Genomic DNA, 19,253 nt, shown 5'->3' with positions numbered 1-19,253 from the left:
ATGAGAAGCATCAAGTTGGTTTTTCTTGTTAAACATATGGCATTATTTTTCAATTGCTTCCTTCTCTTCTAGAATTCACTCTGGGGAATTGCTTCTCCAAGTCTGGTCTGTACAGCTATAGTGCCATTTTCTGAGAAGCAAACTTTACGTAGCTTGAAGGTTTGGAAGAGGATGTGTTTCACTTTTTGTTTTGTTTTGGTTTTTGTTAATTTGTTTTTTAAGAAAAAGGTGATATCTCAAGTCCTGTCTGTCTCACAGTGGCTGAGGTAAAAATGCCCTGTCCCTAAAGTGTTTATCTTATTTATTTATTTTCTCCAAAATTTAATGTCTGGCTGGGATTAGACTTTGCCTGAGAGATGGATGCCCACTTTGAGACTCATATTTACACCTCCCGTCTTTTTCATATGGCAGCACCAGTGGTTTCTGACCTATGCATGAGGCGAATGAAAGGTTAGCAAGGAGCTTGTGGGTCCTTCTTCCCCCATAATCACAGTGGGGAAGGAGGAAGGATGGAGAAAGTCTTGCAGGCTGGACTGCCCTGGGCTACTTTGCTCTAATAAAGCAAAAAAATGCAATCCTCCATAAAGTCAGATCTGTACTATCTTTCTCAGAGCTCCACTGTTAGGAGACAGTGCTTTACTTCTAGAAGAAATCATGTGCTGGAATGGGGATGATGTGGTACACACATAAATCTTGCCCTAAAATGCAGTCAGGATGTGGCCAGGTGTGTTTTGGCCCTGGAAACTGGGAAATGGTCCTGGGCCATCCAGTTTAGGGGTAACCATAGGCACCTCTGAACAGGTTTTTCCTGCTGTAAGCTTCCATGCAGACCTACACCCCATTATTCTTAGTTACGTCCTTGAGGATCATCTAATACATTTCCTGTTCTCCCTTACAGTCCACACATTTCAGGCAACTGTGAGCAGTTGTTTTATTGTCCTCAGCCTACCAGCACCTCATAACTCCTTGCAAGCCAAAACTAATGCCAGAAGTGAACAGAAAGCACATTCTCGTCTAAAATGTGTGTGCCCACAACTCCTTCCACTAATGACCACCCTCCCTGCACATCCCTCCCCTTTCTCCTTACTCCAGGAAAAGATGCCCAAGTTAAAAGAAAAGGGGAAAAATAAAAAAGGCCTCCCCACAAATTGCAGGTTTCTACTGCTGCTGCAACACTCATGAAACCTCAGGAGCTTTTTAAAGGAACTGAGATCTGAGGTAGGAAATCAGAGCCTAGGTCTGCCATTGGGAGCAGAAGCTCACAGCCTCATGTGAAATTTCTTCCCCAAAGGGCTGTGGGGCATTGGAACAGGCTGCCCAGGGCAGTGCTGGAGTCACCATCCCTGGAGGAGTTGAAAAGATGTGAAGATGAGGTTTTAGGGAGATTGGTTAGTGCCGGGGTTGTGTTAATGGTCGGACTTGATGATCTTGAGGGTCTCTTCCAGCCAAAATGATTCTATGGTTCTATGACTTTCTGATCCTCCAGCCCAACACCTGTTTCTCAGCAGGAAGCACTTGGCAGAGATGGGGATAACTCAGAGAGTGCGGTAAAATCAGTTGTCACATGCACACATCAGTTGCTCTGGAAGGATGGCAAGATGTCCCATCTCTCCAATCCTGGGCTGATCCTTCCAGAGAGATCCGGGAAGCACCACAGTGTGAATACCACAATTTAGAAATAGATAAATACTTCATAAGAGAGCTAACCTGTCCATGCAAGAGTCACTGTGTCTCTGATGCTCCCCCTGCCTCCGTCCCCTCTCCTACGTTTATGCATAAGCAACGTCTGCTTCAAAGACAACCTCCAACAGGCTTCTTACAGCTCAGCCATAAGAAGCAACCATGACTTACCCCAGCCAAATAATGTGAATCCCCAAAGATACTTCTTCTCTGAGAAAAATGCCATGAAGATGAGGCTGTGGAGATAGAGCCCTTCCACCAGAATCCAGTAGTAATTGGTTGCCAGGAAGTAGAGGAAGAAGATAACCGCTACTTTACAGCCCACCTGCAATGACACAGAAAGATGAGTTATGTGAGGAACGTGGTGTGATATTCTTCTTCTACATAAAGCCATAACTTGCTAAGATTGGCTGGAAAATAAGGTGGAGAAAGCAAACAAACAAACAAAACCAAAACAAAACCCTCAGAAAATTCCATTTCAGGACTTTTACAAGAGGGAAAAGTAAGTGCAAGAAGAAAAGAGATGAAAAAACTGAGAAGAAATCTTCCCCTCAGCCTGACGTTGTGTTTCCAACAGCAGGTGAGTTGGGAGGTGTAGGAGAACAGGTCACACATGGGGAGATGCTGAGCTGATCCTACTCTCCCCCAAATCTACTGATGGGGGTCTCACATGCTTTGTAAGACAGCTGTGTTTCATCTTTTCCCTGTGATTCTTGTGCAGGTTAGAGGACAAAGAGCTGTGGCCAAGTCACCTTGGTCTGGGTGACCTGGCGCAAATCACATCACTTGGAAGTACAACTCTATCCTCAGCTTGTGGAGAGATACAGGCACCGTTCGGAGGGTGAGTCACCCAGTCCTGCCATGGATGCCCAAGACAATGTCCTGTCTTTCCTCACCGAGTGTGAAGACACTCTAGGTGGCTGCTGTAGGCTTTGGTGACTGGTCATCCAAGAGCAAATTGAAGCTGAAGAATTTCACCCACAGTGTCAAGGCATTTTCTGCATGGACCTGAGCTGCAAGGGGGGAGACGTAGTGACTTCCAGGACACACTAATCTTAAATGGGCACATTGAACTCCCACTCCATGCTGACCTGCAATCCTTTGCGTTCTTGAGAAGAAAAGCCCTGACTGTAACTCAATGCTCCTCTGTCCTTCTGGCAGAGTGGAGCAAAGCTACACTTTGTCCAACATTTCTCAGCCCCAGTAGAGAAAGGCTGCAAAGTAATGAAGTCACAGGGGGTCCTGAGAAGAACAACACCACTGGTGAAGGGACTTGAACACAAGCCCTATGGGGAGAGGCTGAGGGAGCTGGGCTTGTTTAGTCTGGAGAAGAGGAGGCTCAGAGCTGAGCTCAGCACTCTCTAGAACTACCTGAAGGGCAGTTCTAGCCAGGTGGGGATTGGGCTCTTCTCCCAGGCATCAGCAATAGGACAAGGGGCCATGGGCTTCAACTCTGCCAGGGGAAATTGAGGCTGGAGATTAGAAAGCAATTCTTTGCAGAGAGAGTTGTCAGGGATTGGAATGGCTGCCCAGGGAGGTGCTGGACTCACCGTCCTGGAGGTTTTTAAAGTGAGATTGGACAGTAAATGGACTGGAGTTGGACCAAGGGTTGGACTGGATGATCTCTGAGGTCTTTTCCAACCCAGTCAATTCTTTGATTCTGTGATTCTTGTCAATGTCTGGGGGTTCAGGGAAACCTATGACTACCAAACATAGCCCACAGCAGCAGCACATCTCCATGCTGCCCCTTCCATTGAGAATAACACGAAGTCACCATTGTGACCATTAAAGTGAGTTGCAGAAAATGTCAATAATATGTACTTTGTAAATAAAAAGAGAATTTTTTATTCTGGCCCATCTCTTATGCTAATCCTTCGCCAATCAGAATGAATATGCACATGTTATACACATATATGAGTATATATATAACATATGGACACATATACATCCATTTCCTTTTACAGACACAGTGAGTTAAAATAGAAGGAAGATCAATTGAAAAAATCCTCATCGAGGTTTAATGATAATTTTTATATTCACAAAAAATCACCATCTAGCCACATACAGGGAGCATCAGGCAATAAATACAAAACTCTCACTTCACTTGGAAACAAAAGAAAAACATTAATTGTTGCCTTCATCACTTGTTTGTCTTTCCATTTGGCAGAAAGGGAAATGCCATTAAATGGCTAATATTCAGAGAATGCAATGTATTATCCTAATTATTCCTTATAATGAGTCCAGCCTGAGGAGAAAACAGAAAACAATGCAGTAAAACGTTTTGTGTTATTTCCAAAAAGGGAGTGTTTGAAGCATGCTGAGTGCTCCAGCCAGAGACTCACCAAATTAAATGGATCTCTGAAATGGGAAGGAAACACGATAACAAATTTCCATTTGGGAGGCCTTGGATGGGCAGTGGGACACTCCATATATGCTGATTTTATGCAGGGGTGTTGGCAGCCAGGTGGCAGAATATTTGCACCACATTGCAAGAGCCACTCCGCTAGGATGTTTGAGCTAGCTCGGATTTTTTTGTGTGGATTGAAGGAAACCCTGATCTTAGATACTAAAGTCTACCTCATCTGTCTCTGCAGCATCCAACAAATCGTGGATGTTGAACTATCATACCTAGGATCCACCATGGGAAATCTATGATGAGACCTATGGCAGCAGACAGCTTCAGCAGGTGGGGATGACTTTGAAACCTGAGGATGAGCTTCTTTTCTCCCACACCACATGGACAATGCAGATACTGCCATTGGAGCTTTCTATACATTGAAAAGAAACACATGCTTTTGGAGACAAGTTCAACTGACCTCACTTCAGTTTATATTTTAGGATGTAGTTGGTCATACTCTTGACTCAACTGGCTGTGTTGACCATACTGACTCTGCTGACTATAAATGGAACCTGAGGTGACTACGGTTGAATGAAGATGTCTCTCTTGTAGACATCTGCTTTTTGCAGATGAACCCTAAGCTTTTTCATGGTAATACCTCCATTGTCCCTTCTAAAAAAATATATATATGTACATATATATATATATTTCAGAGATGGGAGTAATAAATCACAACAAGACCAACCAGCTATGGTTTGCTGCAAAATTACAGTAAGAAGAGATGTTTACTGCTGACCTTCCTTCCTCACAAGATACCTCTGCTCTGGCTCTGGAGTCAGGGCTTAGAACCTTCCAAGACATGTTGAACCATGGTTTTGCTACATCTGGCTTGTCAATTTGATGCCATGATGGTACAGCACAGTGTTGCCTCCATGGGTCATACAGAGAGGACCTCCAGGTGAAAAATCCACCAGTTGCACTTTGTGGTGGGAGAAGTCAACACTGTGAAATGCAAGGACTGATGTGCCATGTGTTGGGATATACAGGGGAGCTTCCAGAGCCAAACATCTTAGGGGGTATCAGGGGAGTGTTGAAAATAGTAGTTGTAGATAGAAACCAAAACCTCAGTCTTGACTTTACTTTTGAACACCATGAGGAACAGCTCTTCCTTAGCTCTGGGGCTGGGCAGTCCCTCTGAGACAGTGGATGAGGATTGGGAAGGGATGGGGAGAGGCTGTGGAGGGTTAGGAAAGGGGAGGATCTGATGTTGCTCAGTGGGGTGGAAATTCCATCAGAAGGAGGTGAAATGTTGAACAGAGAGGACAGAGGCATAAGATCTGGAGGAGCCAGCTGCTCTGGCAATACTCACAAACTGCGATTTGTCTGCTGGAGGTGCTTCGGTGATGGATTTCAAGTCTTCCTCTGAGATCCGTTCCATCTCCTCCAAAGCTGACCCAGAGTACAAGACTGCGTCCTTCACGAAGATGCTCATGGCTCTCAGCATGAAGGACACAAACAGGTGCATGTGGATGTAGTTTCTAGTGCAGTGCAAACGTCTGGAGGGGGAGACAGAGAAGGGTTGGGGTAGTTTAGTCCATTTCAGGGTCACCTCTGCTTCTGAAGAGCCCCAGCTCCTCCTACACGCCTGTGCCACCATGGGGACACGGTGCTAGTGCCACAGCTGCCCTGCACTCATTGTTCACCCATAGGGTTGGTAAATGAATTAATACCTACTCCAGGGGTTTGGCCAAAGGACATTGCTGCTGACTTTATGTTAGGACAACACTGTGCCTCTACTCATTTCAGCTCCTTTATTTCTGACTGGGAAGTCTTGGAAAGAAATAGGAATGTGTTTTGCCTGTGTTGGGCATGAGTGGTGGGCTTGTATGCAGTAAGCAGTGAGTCTGCATCTGGAGGATGGTGTGTGCAGTGCACATGCAGCTGGAGGAGGGTATGTGATGAGCAGTCCATGCTCAGTGTGTGCAAATCTGGACGGCATCATGTGTGCAGTGTGCATGCAGTGTGTGTGCAGTACAACCAGTTTGCACACGTAGGACACTGTGTATGTGCAGTGCAAATGCATCTGGAGGCGGCGAAAGGTGCATTCAGTGTCTGCACATCTGGTGAACATCAGGATGAAAGCAGTGGGCGCGCAGCCAACGTGCAGGGTGTGTGCAGTGAGTGTGCACCCAGTGTGCAGGGTACATGTAGGGAATGCACATCTGGCACGCAGGATGTGTGGTGTGAGCCAACAACAGCTGTGCAGTGAGTGCAGGGCATGTGCATTCCCGTGTACACGATGAGCATGTCCCTGGCGTTCAGTGCAGGTGCAAGGAGTGTGCATCAGATGTGCATCATTTTCCAAGATGTACAGACAGGAGGCAGGATACATGCAGAGTGCTCACTGATACCAAAGTGTTTGTCCCTTTCACTATTAAATCCATCCCTCCAACAAATCTGCCCGTCTCTGGGTCAGACCCTGCATTTCAAGACTTCACATTTACCTGCGCTTTGTGCAGAGGAAATGGATGATAGAGGCTCCAGAACTTGTGGCCACTAAAAACCTACCAGAGATTCTTCTAAACTGCTAATCTTTTTACCCACTCCAAATTTAGTGGCAACCACAGTACTTTGGTGTGCTGGGCTGTTTTCTCTGTTTGCAGTGGCAGCAATGACCCCACAAATGCTGATTGTAAAGCACTTTAAGATCCTTTTTGGGGAAAAGCTGGATGGTAAGATGTGAATGGGTTAAATCCATGTCTATGAGGTGTGTTTTAGAAACTGTGATACTGCCTTCGGGGAAAAGAAGGAACTAACTGACCTGCTGGGGTCCCCTTCTGTCCTCTACAGCTCTGCTGCATGGCTAGTCATGCATGAATCTATATATGAATTTATACCCTCTTATATCCCCAGCTCCATTAATAGAAATGAAAAATAAAAGCTGTGTTTTGTTCTCCTTTGGGGGAGATTGTCATAGTAATAACAGTTATTTCCTGTGCTATTATAATACAAATTATGCTAAGTGGAACTATTGAGGTATAAATGAAGATGGGCTTTGCTCCCTGAATTTGAAATGTAGTCAATGAATCTCTGGATTATGTGTTATCTGGAATAAAATCTGGCTTTGTCGCTGCTACTGCTTTCATCCTTGGGACAAAGATGCTCTAGCATAGTTGTCCATGTAGGCTGTGAAGTGCTCCAACTATGCGGTGAAAGAGAAAGCTCGTCTCCTGAAACTAGGTGTATACTTGCATACGAGGACATTAAATATTTTAACAACCTTGCCACTGTCCAGTGGGAAATAGAACAGGAGGAAAAGGGTTGAGAGGTCAGGAGGGTGGTGGCAGGGATGGGATCTGGAACTCTGTCATGCAAGTGGTCCCAGGAGGGGTCTGCAGTCCCCCTTGGCTTATGTGTATCAGAGATTTGGGTACTGGGATGCTCTGCTATCCAAGCAAATCCCCTCGACCTCCTTTTGCTCACTACAGAGAGGTCTGAGCACTTTTAGAGCTAAAGACCACACATTTTATTCTTAGCAGCATGTGTTTAGGGCTTATCTTGAGCATGGTGGGAGCTGCTGAGTCCATCTGCAGACATTACGTGGCTGTTTGCTGTGAGGAGAATTTCCCATCAGAGCTGTCAATAGAATTGTTTTGGTTGGAAAAGAACTTTAAGATCATCAAGTCCAACCACCAACCTAGCACTGCCAAGTCTATCTCTAAACCATGTCCCTAAGAACCTCATCTTGTTTGGGTCCTGCTGTGTGTTAGGAGAAGATACTGCCAGGACCAAAGGGAGGGAAATGTGGGGCTCAGCACCCAGCTCCACCTGCAAATCACCAGGTATGGTTTCCCAAAGGATGAACTTCTAGCTGTGAGCAAGACCTTTCATCCCTCCCCTCTCCTGGTCCCTACAGCAGCAAGGAGACACAACAGCCAGGTCTGAGGGATGGATGACGTGGGTTCAAAATGGTATTCAGGGGCATACATCCCTTAGCAGGGGTGGTGGAGTGAAAAGGGAGAAAATCAAAGTTAGGAGGGTGAGTGGTCATTTTTGGATACCTAGATATAGCAGCAGTATGAGATGGGAGGAATCAGTCTGGCACTTTTACACGGCTGGGGTCCCCTTCAATGGGTTTATTCTTCATTAATATTTCAATTGGTCTATCCCTCATGAATATTTGGGTTTAGAGTAGAATTTCCCTTATGAAAAATTAGCTATCTAAAAATTAGCCATCTGAATCTAAGCCAGTCATCTGGAAGGTAATAGGGATAGAAAGCCCTAGATAGTCTTCCAAGTGAGATCAGCCTCTTCTTTCCATTTACTATAAAGAGGGTCTTGAAAACTCCATTGCAGGCAAGGGATTCAAACATCCCACCCACCATCCCCCAAGAAGTTTGACCTAAGTGACACTAACACAGCCCAAAGCACAGAGGTAACCTCTTGTGGCTTACTGAAGAAGCACATGCCACTCCAGTTTTATCCTTTAGGAAAGCCTTTTCCAGTCTAGTGACAACTTGCTTAGGAAGAAACAGAGCCGCCTACCTGAAATATCCCAGGATAAGGACAGCAACTGTGAGGGATCCCAGAGAGATGGAGTATCCAACAGTATAAATCAAATAGAGGCGATAAAAGACCTCCTGCAGTACAAATGATGGAAAAAATAGCGTCACATTAGAACGCGTCCTCCTGCATTGTAACACAACCATGGTAGCAGCGCAGAGATTTGGGCTATCGTACCGGCTGGGGGTGTACAGCTCTGGGTCTGTAAAACCATTGGCAATCGCACTTGATGTCTTATATTTTTTTTTGACAAAAGAGCAGCTTGGAAAGTGATATTCATCTTTCCTGATGACCTAGGGGAGGTGGGGTTTTTGCAAGGGACTAGTGATGGAGTTGGGTTAATCCCATGCCTGGAACTTCTGCAGCATTTTCATCCCAAAGGAACCCAAAGAGCTTTACAAACTCTCAGCCAAATCCAGAGATCACTTGGCAACTTTTGCTTGAACAAAATGCCCACTGACCTGGGATTTTTGCTGGGACTGTAAAATTTAGCCATAGGGATATGCCATACCATTGCTGAATGACTGGTGGAGTATCAACCCACCACAGAAAACATAGGGAGAATATACTTTGTCTGTGGGATATGAGAAGAAATCACCTGCATTTGTTTTTCTTTTTTAAAGTAAAAAGCAGCCTATGACTGTGGTTATGCAATCAGGACACAATTCGAGCTTGCCAAAGTCCCATTGGAAAGGGCTTTGTCACAGGAGAGCTCCTAGTAATTAATCCTGTAGTAGGTTTTAGTTCTTTTGGCCCGCTGTACTTTAAAGTTGGGCTTAGAAACCCTGAGCTTTCTGTTACATATTGAGATGCTTTTCTTCATCCTGTGCTAGGGTATGCAGCTGCCTGTAAAGGGTTAAAACATCCTGCTACCATCCTAGCTTGTACCGCCTTTCATCATCTGAAATTAGAAATAAACCCCAAAGAAACCAACCAATTCAGCATCTTTCTCCTCGCTGCCTCCTCCCCTGCCTCCTGCTTTTCCCTCACCCCACCCGCTGGGTTGCAATAACATTAGTAACGCCGGGCTCTGAATGACAGCTCTGATTTTGATTTGAGGCTAGAAATGCCGTCCTGGAATGCGAAACCTCAGCCCTATTACATCAGAATCCCCAGATATGTGAATGTTTCTTTGAGGTTTCCATTGGCAGAGTGATGCTCTTGCCAATATTAAACTAGAGCATGTGTATGTGCATATTTATATATATCTCTCTATATGTGTGTGGAGGCAGCAGGCGCTAAAAAGCCAATGTGAGCAAATTTAAAAGCTTTAGGGAATAAGAATAAAAATAAAAGCTCCTTCCCTTTAAAGCCTAGTGCAATTTTCCCGGTGCTAAGCTGGAATCCTCTTTGAACTGGAAAACATTTGCCTCTATGGTGAAAGTTTGAAAAACAAAACAAAACAAAACAAACCCAACCAAAAACCTACTCCAAGTTATTCAGCAGTTGTGAGGCTTTACTACGCCCAGCTGAACAAAAGCGTCCCTGAGCCCCATTCAGAAATTTAACCGGAAAGATCCACGCTCCTATCGGACAACACCACCCTTGTAGCAGCAATGGCCTTGGGAAGAGACTGCTGATTGGCTGGCAGGATGTGTTTGGAGGCTGTGGTTAATCCCTCTGATTAACCACAGGCCCTCTTTTTGAAAGGAGGTTGAGTCGGAACTGCCAAGACATACACGTGCATCTGTGCATGCACGCTGCTGTGTCTACTTGCAGACATAGGTGCCGCAAATCTTAATCGGTGTCATGACGGGGAGTCTACAGGGAAGGTGATTTTCTGGATGGGGTGCTTAGGTCCTTGGGGAAAGCCTCCCAAGCAAAAGGTTGAGGTTGTTCAAGAGGTCACATAGGGTAGTCAGTGCATGCTAGTTCCTAGGGGCGTTTGTTCTCAGGAACGGTGAGACTTGGATTTACCCAGGAGGAATTAAAAAAGGTCTAAAGGCAATTCCAGGTCTCACTCATCTCTTAGCACAAGGGAGGTCCCAGCTTGGTGGAAACCACAGTGCTGATTCAGGAAAGGTCCTCCAGGTAACAAAATATTGAGGCATCTGCCAACCCAAACAACCACCGCCATGGTCTGAGAACCCTCTTTTTGGAGCTGAGGTGCATGGGAGTTTAAATAATTTACAGAAGACCACAAAGGTCATGCATAGCCAAGCCATGGACTTCCATAGTCCCCAGACAGTGCACCAACTACTAGATCATCCTGCTGCAACAGGAGCTCTACATGATGTCTCCTATAAATCCATCCTGAAGACAAACTGACTGTCACTGACACCCACTGACCTGTTAAAAGAGGCAACCCACCCTTTAAAAATCTGTCCTTGCCACACCATGAGACCCTGGTTTAAAAGGTGTGATACTTTAACCAGTGTAATTTCATTTGGCTCCTTCAGTAATTCTTCTCTGTTTCAACTGTTGATGCACATGAACTAAAAAAGAGAAAGGCTGAAAAAAAAGCTAACGGAAAAACAGAAGGACAAAACCTCAATATCTATGATTCCAGGTGCTTGGATTATCAGTAAAATATTGTAAAGCTCACAATACAGTATCAAAACTAGGGAATATCAGTTTCAAAACTGATGTCCTTGAACATTGCCCTCTGCTCCCTCCATCCCATGCCCTGCTGGGATGAGATAATGATGGGGAAGGTGTGGGATGGATCTGACTCCCTCCTTTCTTCCTGTCTTATAGCTTTCCTGTGCTTCTAGCATCTGCCTTCAACTTGTCCTCTTCCCTTGCCATCAGGGCCTAGACATAAATGCCCTGGAGGCCTTCCCTTCACATGGGTGAGTCAGTCATGGTTGCTCCTGGGGAGTGCTGGGCAGAATGAAGCCCACCTGATGTGGCTGAGATGTTTTTAGAGTTGGTGAAATGACTTCCCATCAAGCCATGCACCATGCATCCTCCTGAGGTGGTGCTCTCAGGGCTGTTCCTTTGCCCCATCCTCTCTGACCACACATTGCAAAGCTCCACCAAACCTCAGGAATCTGTCTTCTACAGCCAGGTGAAATGATCTGTCTGCAGCAAGCTGGAGTACTGTGTCCAGTTCTAGCCTCCCCAGTTTAAGAAGGACAAGGAATTACTGGAGAGAATCCAGCAGAAGGACACAAAGATGATGAGGGGTCTGGAGCATCTTCCTTATGAGGAAAGGCTGAGAGAGCTGGGGCTTCTCAGATGGAGAAGCAGCACCTCATATGGAGAAGAGAAGCTGAGAGGGATCTTATTGAAGCTGATAAATATCTCAAGGGTGAATGTCAAGAGGATGGACCAGACTCTGTTCAGTTGTGCCCAATGACAGGATGAGGGACAACGGGCACAGACTGAAACACAGGAGGCTCCATCTGAATATGAGGAGAAACTTCTTTCCTTTGAGGTGCAGAGCCCTGGACCAGGCTGCCAAGGAAGGTTGTGGAGTCTCCTTTTCTGGACACATTAAAAACCTGCCTGGACTTTAGCAGGGCTAACTTTGGCCTTTTCAAGCAATTGCTGGGGGAAATCCCATGGGCAAGACTGCTTGAAGGAAAAGGGGCCCAAGAGAGCTGGATTGCATTCAGAGATTGCTTCTTCCGCGCTCAGGATCAGAGCATCCCCACACGTAGGAAGTCAAGGAAGGGAGCCAGGAGGCCTACGTGGTTGAATAGGAATCTATTGAGTATGCTCAAGCAGAAGAGGAGAGTTTACAGGTCATGGAAGCAGGGGCTGGCCACTTGGGAAGAATATAAGGCTGCTGTTAGAGGATGTAGGAAGGCAGCTAGGATAGCCAAGGCCTCCTTAGAATTACAGCTGGCGAGAGGGGTCAAGGACAGCAAAAAGAACTTTTTCAAATACATAGCGGATAAAACTAATACCAGAGGCAATGTAGGCCCACTGAGGAATGGGGTGGGTGCCCTGGTGGCGGAAGACACAGAGAAGGCAGAATTACTGAATGCCTTCTTTGTCTCTGTCTACTCTGCCGGAGGCTGTCCTGGGGAGCCCTGTACCCCTGAGACCCCAGATGAAGCCAGGTCAATGGAGGAGCTTGCTTTAATCAGTGAGGACTGGGTTAGGGAGCAATTAAATAGTCTGGACATCCATAAATCCATGGGTCCAGATGGGATGCATCCGCGAGTGCTGAGGGAGCTGGCTGAGGTCATTGCTGGACCGCTCTCCATCGTCTTTGCCAAGTCTTGGGAAACGGGAGAGGTGCCCGAGGATTGGAGGAAAGCAAATGTCACTCCAATCTTCAAAAAGGGCAAGAAGGAGGACCCGGGTAACTATAGACCGGTCAGCCTCACCTCTGTCCCTGGGAAAGTAATGGAACAGCTTATCCTTGGTGCTATCTCAAGGCATATCAAGGATAAGAAGGTTATTAGGGGCAGTCAGCATGGCTTTACCAAGGGTAGGTCATGCTTGACCAACCTCATAGCCTTTTATGAGAATGTTACAAGGTGGATGGATGATGGCAGAGCCGTGGATGTGGTCTACCTTGACTTCAGTAAAGCCTTTGACACAGTCTCCCACAGCATCCTAGTTGCTAAGTTGCGGAGGTGTGGTCTGGACAATAGAGTAGTGAGGTGGGTTACAAACTGGCTTAAGGAGAGAAACCAGAGAGTGGTAGTCAATGGTGCGGAGTCTAGTTGGAGACCAGTATCTAGTGGAGTGCCTCAGGGGTCAGTAGTGGGGCCAGTATTATTCAATATATTCATTAACGACTTAGACGAGGGAATAGAGTGTACTATCAGCAAGTTTGCTGATGACACTAAGCTGGGAGGAGTGGCTGACACGCCAGAAGGCTGTGCTGCCATCCAGCGAGACCTAGACAGGCTGGAGAGTTGGGCGGGGAATAACCTAATGAAATTTAACAAGGAAAAGTGTAGAGTCCTGCATCTGGGCAGGAACAACCCCAGGTTCCAGTATCGGTTGGGAAATTACATATTAGAGAGCAGTGTAGGGGAAAGGGACCTGGGGATCCTGGTGGACAACAGGATGACCATGAGCCAGCACTGTGCCCTTGTGGCCAGGAAGGCCAATGGCATCCTGGGATGTATTAGAAGGGGGGTGGTTAGTAGATCAAGAGAGGTCCTCCTTCCCCTCTACTCTGCCCTAGTGAGACCCCATCTGGAATATTGTGTCCAGTTCTGGGCCCCTCAGTTCAAGAAGGACAAGGAACTGCTGGAGAGGGTCCAGCGTAGGGCAACCAAGATGATTAAGGGAGTGGAGCACCTCCCTTATGAGGAAAGGCTGAGGGAGCTGGGTCTCTTTAGTTTGGAGAAGAGGAGACTGAGGGGTGACCTTATTAATGTTTATAAATATATAAAGGGTGAGTGCCATGAGGATGGAGCCAGGCTCTTCTCGTTGGCAAACAATGATAGGACAAGGGGCAATGGGATCAAGCTGGAACACAAGAGGTTCCACTTAAATTTGAGAAAAAACTTCTTCTCAGTAAGGGTGACAGAGCACTGGAACAGGCTGCCCAGGGGGGTTGTGGAGTCTCCTTCTCTGGAGACATTCAAGACCCACCTGGACATGTTCCTGTGCAACCTCACCTAGGCGTTCCTGCTCCAGCAGGGGGATTGGACTAGATGATCTTTTGAGGTCCCTTCCAATCCCAAACATACTGTGATACTGTGATACTGCCTGGACATGATCCTGTGTGACCTGCTCTGGTGACCCTGCATTAGCAGGTGGGTTGAACTGGATGATCTCCAGAGGTCCATTTCAACCCAAACCATCCCGTGATTCTGTGAGCTAGCCCACCTGACCCTGCCTTCCCAACTTCACTCCAGCCATAACTCAGAGGCTGACAATAGGCTGAACCACAAAAAATATAAGTGCTATTTCAGATGTATTGCGTGCTGAATGTGTAACAAGATCTCCCTTTCCCCTTCCCTCTTGGTCTGGTGGGAGACTTCCTCTCTGCTCCCCTTTGCATCTCAGCTTTCCACCAACCTGACCTCAGGGTTGGAACTTCATAGCAGCTTGGTGGCTTTGGGAGGACAGGAAACCCAAGTAGAGCTGGAGATGGCTTCTGCATGAACTCAGAGAGCACATGGAAAAAAACAAAATAAACAAAACCTAGCCACCACCGGCACCCACCAGCTGGATGTGCCCCCTCCTACAAGGGTCCCTGCATTCCCCGCTCCCTGCGGGTTGGACATCTTCCAGGTGTGTGACGCTCAGAACACTTGGCTGTTACATTTTCATACTGTGCTCAGCTCTCAACGTGACTCCTAATTTTTCCACTTCCACCAATGGGGAAGATAATTTGCATTGATCTGAATCCAGAGGAAAACTGCTTTCCTCTGCAGGACACCTCAGAGCAACAGTGGAGCACCAGACATGGGGTTTTGAGGCCCCATTCATTGCAAACCACAGCTGTACTTTCACTCTTGCATTGCAGACAGCTCTAGGGCAGTCTGTGTGAAGGGTATTTCTGCTCCCTCAAGCTCTATTATGGGTACATGGGGTTTATCATAGGGGTTGTGGTCCTCTAATTTAGATGTCTATGACACAGATGGCTCCATCAGAGCTGGCTACCTGAGGTCCCAGCAGCAAGAAGGTTTAGGTTGCTTTAGGTTGCAATTCACCTGTTTCAAGGCCAGGTTGGACGGGGCTTTGAGCAGCCTGATCTAGTGGAAGGTGTCCCTGACCATGGCAGGAGAGTTGGAACTAGACAATCTTTAAGGTCTCTTCCAACTCAAACCAGAGAGTGTCCAGAGAAGGGCCACAAAGATGATCAAAGTTCTGGGAAGCTGCCATATAAAGAAAAGCTGAGAGACCTGAGCTTGTTCAGCCTTGAGAAAAGAAGTCTTAGGAGAGACCGCATCACCATGTTCCAGTATTCAAAGGGTGGCTGCAAGGAAGATGGAGACTCCCTTTTTACAAGGAGTAACATAGAAAAGATGAGAGTTAATGGGTACAAGTTACTCCTGGGGAGATTTCGATTGCACACAAGAGGGAAATTTTTCATGATAAGAACAATCAGCCATTGGAATAATCTCCCCAGGGAAGTGGTGTATTCCCCAACATTGGGCATTTTGAACATTCAGCTGGACAGGGTGCTGGACCATCTTGTCTAGACTGTGCTTTCACCAAGAAAGTTTGGACCAGGTAACCCCTGAGGCCCATTCCAACCCAGTACTCTATGATTCTATGATTTTAATCACAGGATGATGCCCTGGCCACCAGCTGCATTGACTGGGTTGTCACAAGAGGAGTCCAAGGTGATTAGCTCTAATAGAGTTTACATTTATATAGTGATTCCCATCCATTAGAGTCTCAAGGAAGAGGTCTTGTAGGATGCAATACAGCTGTCATTAAACGTGTCCCATAATTTTAGGCACCTAAATGTTCTGTCTGGCTTCAAGCTGCTTTTACATAAAGGAATGAGCTTCCTGTAGGTCCCGTGTTGTATCTGCAGTTCCCTTGCAGTTGTCTCATGTAACTTAGGACATCTCATACGGTTCAGAGCATAAACATAACCCGTGTATCAGCGTCTGGATGGAACCTTCAGGGTTTTGATGTTTGCATGTCTTGTTTCCTTCCAGTGTCACAAGGACTGACATGGGTGACCAAGACCTGTATTTTCTGTGTGACTGGTGGCAAACTCCAGTCCACGTGTCACTGCAATGAGTCCTGTATCCAGCTTTCTCCTTTCAACCTTTTTCTTTCCCCTTTTGTGAGACAAGGGCAAGACTCTGCAACATTTAGGTCGTGAAGCTGAAGTGGATCCAGTTGTCTTTTGAGGGGTTGTCAGGCTATGTTGAAGGGTGGGATTAGCAGTATATGAAGAGAAAAGCATATGTTATGGCTTTCCAGATCAAGTATCTGCAAAGTTTCTCAAAGCTGCTGATTCAGATGTTGCTAATTATATGGTTGAAATTAGCAGAGGAAGCATTTTACTGCTCTGAATGATAAGCAATGCCAGGAAGCCTCTGTCACTAGCTCTACTCACTGCTGTTTTTGTCCTTTTTTAAATAAAAGATGTGACTAAAAAAAGCTTCATGACAGGGAGAAGGGATGTTTGCAAAAGGCACAAAACAGTCAGTGATTTACAAAGCTTAAGGGAAATCCTTGGGTGTTGAACATGACTATTTGCTGCAGAATTCAGCTCCCCTCATCTATAGAGGTGCCAGGCGCTTCAGATCCTCACAATCCAGAGAGCAAATGAGGTCAGCTCTCCCACTAAGACACCCCTATTCAAATGTGTAAATGTGCATCTCCATGTGTGTTGAGTGTCTGTGTTCACGTGATAGTCAATAATGAGAGACCCTGTGATCCAGTTGCCTATATCTAAGCACTAAGTGCTGTGTGAGATGCCTGTAAACATCCACATGGACCCCAGATGCTGTTCCAGAAGACCCTGGATCTCATAGACATCTGCCAGCCTTGTGCTAATGCTGTAGGTTATAAAACATCTCCAGTGGTGCCAGGCATCTCAGTGTAGGCAAATAAATTGAACCCCTTAATTGCAGCCAGCAGAGCTGGAGAGTTGTTCAGCTCTATAGAACAATCTAAGAAAGAAGAAGGAAAGGGTAGGAGTAGACCCACATCTCAGAAGCCACCTGAGCTTTTTGGGTGCCCCACAGATGTATTAATGAGAGGCAGTGCTTTTCTATGTCATGCCCAGTTTATCTACAGTATTCATAGCCACAGGACATCCAGGAGACCACAGATAAAATGTGTCCCAAATCTGCTGTTCACATTAATAGGAAAAAGTTCTCCAAATCCTATGTTACAACCACTTGGTGAGGATGCCCCACAGCTGCGGGCCCTTGGAGATCTGTAAATGGGGACAAGAACACTCTTTTCTTGCCAGCTTTAATAAACTGTCTTTGAACATCTACTATGGGCCAGCAATGGCTAAATATGGGGTACAAGGGGATTACATCTGCCCCAGTGTGTTGTGTTGTAAGAACCTTAATGTTCTCATGGAAAATATGAATATGTTGCTGTTATAAAGCATCAGACTTTGCCATCAGACTCTAGGCTTGAACTATTATCAACAACACCACAGTAAAAGGTGCTGCAACATTTACAGAAACCCACCAGACCTAACCTATAGGCATGAAATGAGGACAGCATGACAGGGTTGCTTGCAAGAGTGAAGAACACATCTCCATGATGCATTATTTTTTTATTCCTGAATGTCCTTTAAAACATCTGTCCATCTTCCATGGTGCAAGTGTATGAACTTTGATGGCATTTCATCTGTATAACTCAGTACACACCAAGTAAACATGTTTTATGCCATCAATCTGAGGCTTCACAAAGTTGTTGGATTCTAAAAGGACCCCAGAGAGCACCAAGAACAAAGGCCAAACATAGAAGATTTTTGGTTTGAACAATGGAGTTTAGATAAAGCAGCGCTGCAACATGCTGTGCCTTCCCCATTGTGTTTGGTGTGTGGTGGATTCTTGAGGTCTCCTGGATTTCTCTAGAAGCAGTAAAACCACCATGATATAAACAAGCAGTAGCAGGTGAAGACAGAATTAGTAGGCTGAGCTTAGATCTTAGGATGGCCCATCTTGCTAGGCTGGTGGTTTTCAAGCAGAGCTAATCTCCCAAGTTGCTGTCTCAGATTCCCCTTCCCCATGATTTCAGTATATGTAGATCACATCTACCCTTAAGCTCATCCTTTAAAACAGGATAGGTTTGACCTGCTTTAAAAAGAGATGTGTTTGGCATTAGTGTTATTTTTGGGAGATAGGAATGAAGGAAATTTCTGCTTACTGAGCAAAATGTACCATTACTCCTGAAAAGGTGGCCAGAAAAATGACCGTGCTGAAGGTGCTGCTATTGGCTAGCCGTGTGAAAGGGAAGGCACCCATAGTCAAAGAGCTACTATGTTTCTTTGAGAGAAGTTGCCTAAAAATCTTCCTTCTAATGCCAGAGGCACAACAGGACTTTCCATGTGTGCCATGTTTTATCCAAAGAATCATAGAATCATTTTGGTTCGAAAAGACCCTCAAGATCATTGAGTCCAACTGTTAACCTAATGCTTTCACTAACCCGTGTCCCTGAGAACCTCATGTCCGTCTGTCCAGCCCTCCAGGAATGGTGACTCCAGCACTGCCCTGGGCAGCCTGTTCCAATGCCCCACAGCCCTTTGGGGAAGAAATTGTTCCCCAAACCCAACCTCAACCTCTCCTGGAGCAACTTGAGGCCGTTTCTTTGTGTCCCTGTCTCCCCTCAGCTCCTGTTCTCCAGCTGAATCCCCCAGGTCCCTCAGCTGCTCCATCACACTTGTGCTCCAGCCCCTCAGCAGCTCCGTTCCCTTCTCTCCACTCGCTCCAGCACCTCAAGGCCTTTCTTGGCATGAATGGCCCAGAGCTGCCCCCAGGATTTGAGGTGCCCTGTACATGGGATGGTCACTATATATTACAGAATAAATATAGATACATATATATATATCTGTGTGTCTATCATCTAGCAGATATGTAGCAATGCTGCATGCCCTCTGCCAACATTCAGCAGCTTGTGCTTAAGTGATGTGAAACACAGCAGACAGACAAACAGCTGGTGTTTATCCACATCACCTTCCTCAAAGAGTGAACACCAGCAAATCCATTCCCTTTCCTTTCCCTCCCTTATCCAACTGTCTCTATATACTAGGTGGAAAATAAACTAAGCAGCCTGGTAAGGGTGCTGGGGCGGGATCATAAAATCACAGAATGATTTTGGTTGG

The 19,253-nt window shown here is 46.1% G+C and overlaps 1 protein-coding gene across 2 annotated transcripts in view; it reads right to left on the bottom strand.

Moving 5' to 3' along the window:
- Positions 1-19,253, bottom strand: part of PTH1R (parathyroid hormone 1 receptor) — a gene marked incomplete at both ends in the record, with an annotated part of 119,073 nt that overhangs the window by 13,289 nt on the left and 86,531 nt on the right. Inside the window, 3 exons of one of the 2 annotated variants that reach the window (XM_080338996.1) lie at positions 1,852-2,005; positions 5,388-5,574; positions 8,564-8,658. In XM_080338996.1, the coding sequence (XP_080195122.1) occupies positions 1,852-2,005; positions 5,388-5,574; positions 8,564-8,658 (436 nt within the window). The remainder of the gene's footprint in view (positions 1-1,851; positions 2,006-5,387; positions 5,575-8,563; positions 8,659-19,253) is intronic. The other variant, XM_080338997.1, reaches the window with a different exon arrangement.

Source organism: Nesoenas mayeri (genome assembly GCF_963082525.1).
Source record: "Nesoenas mayeri genome assembly, chromosome: 2".
In the NCBI taxonomy this organism is placed as follows: domain Eukaryota; kingdom Metazoa; phylum Chordata; class Aves; order Columbiformes; family Columbidae; genus Nesoenas; species Nesoenas mayeri.
The sequence above is the reverse complement of the archived record's forward strand: the minus strand, read 5'-3'. Positions and strand labels throughout refer to the sequence as shown.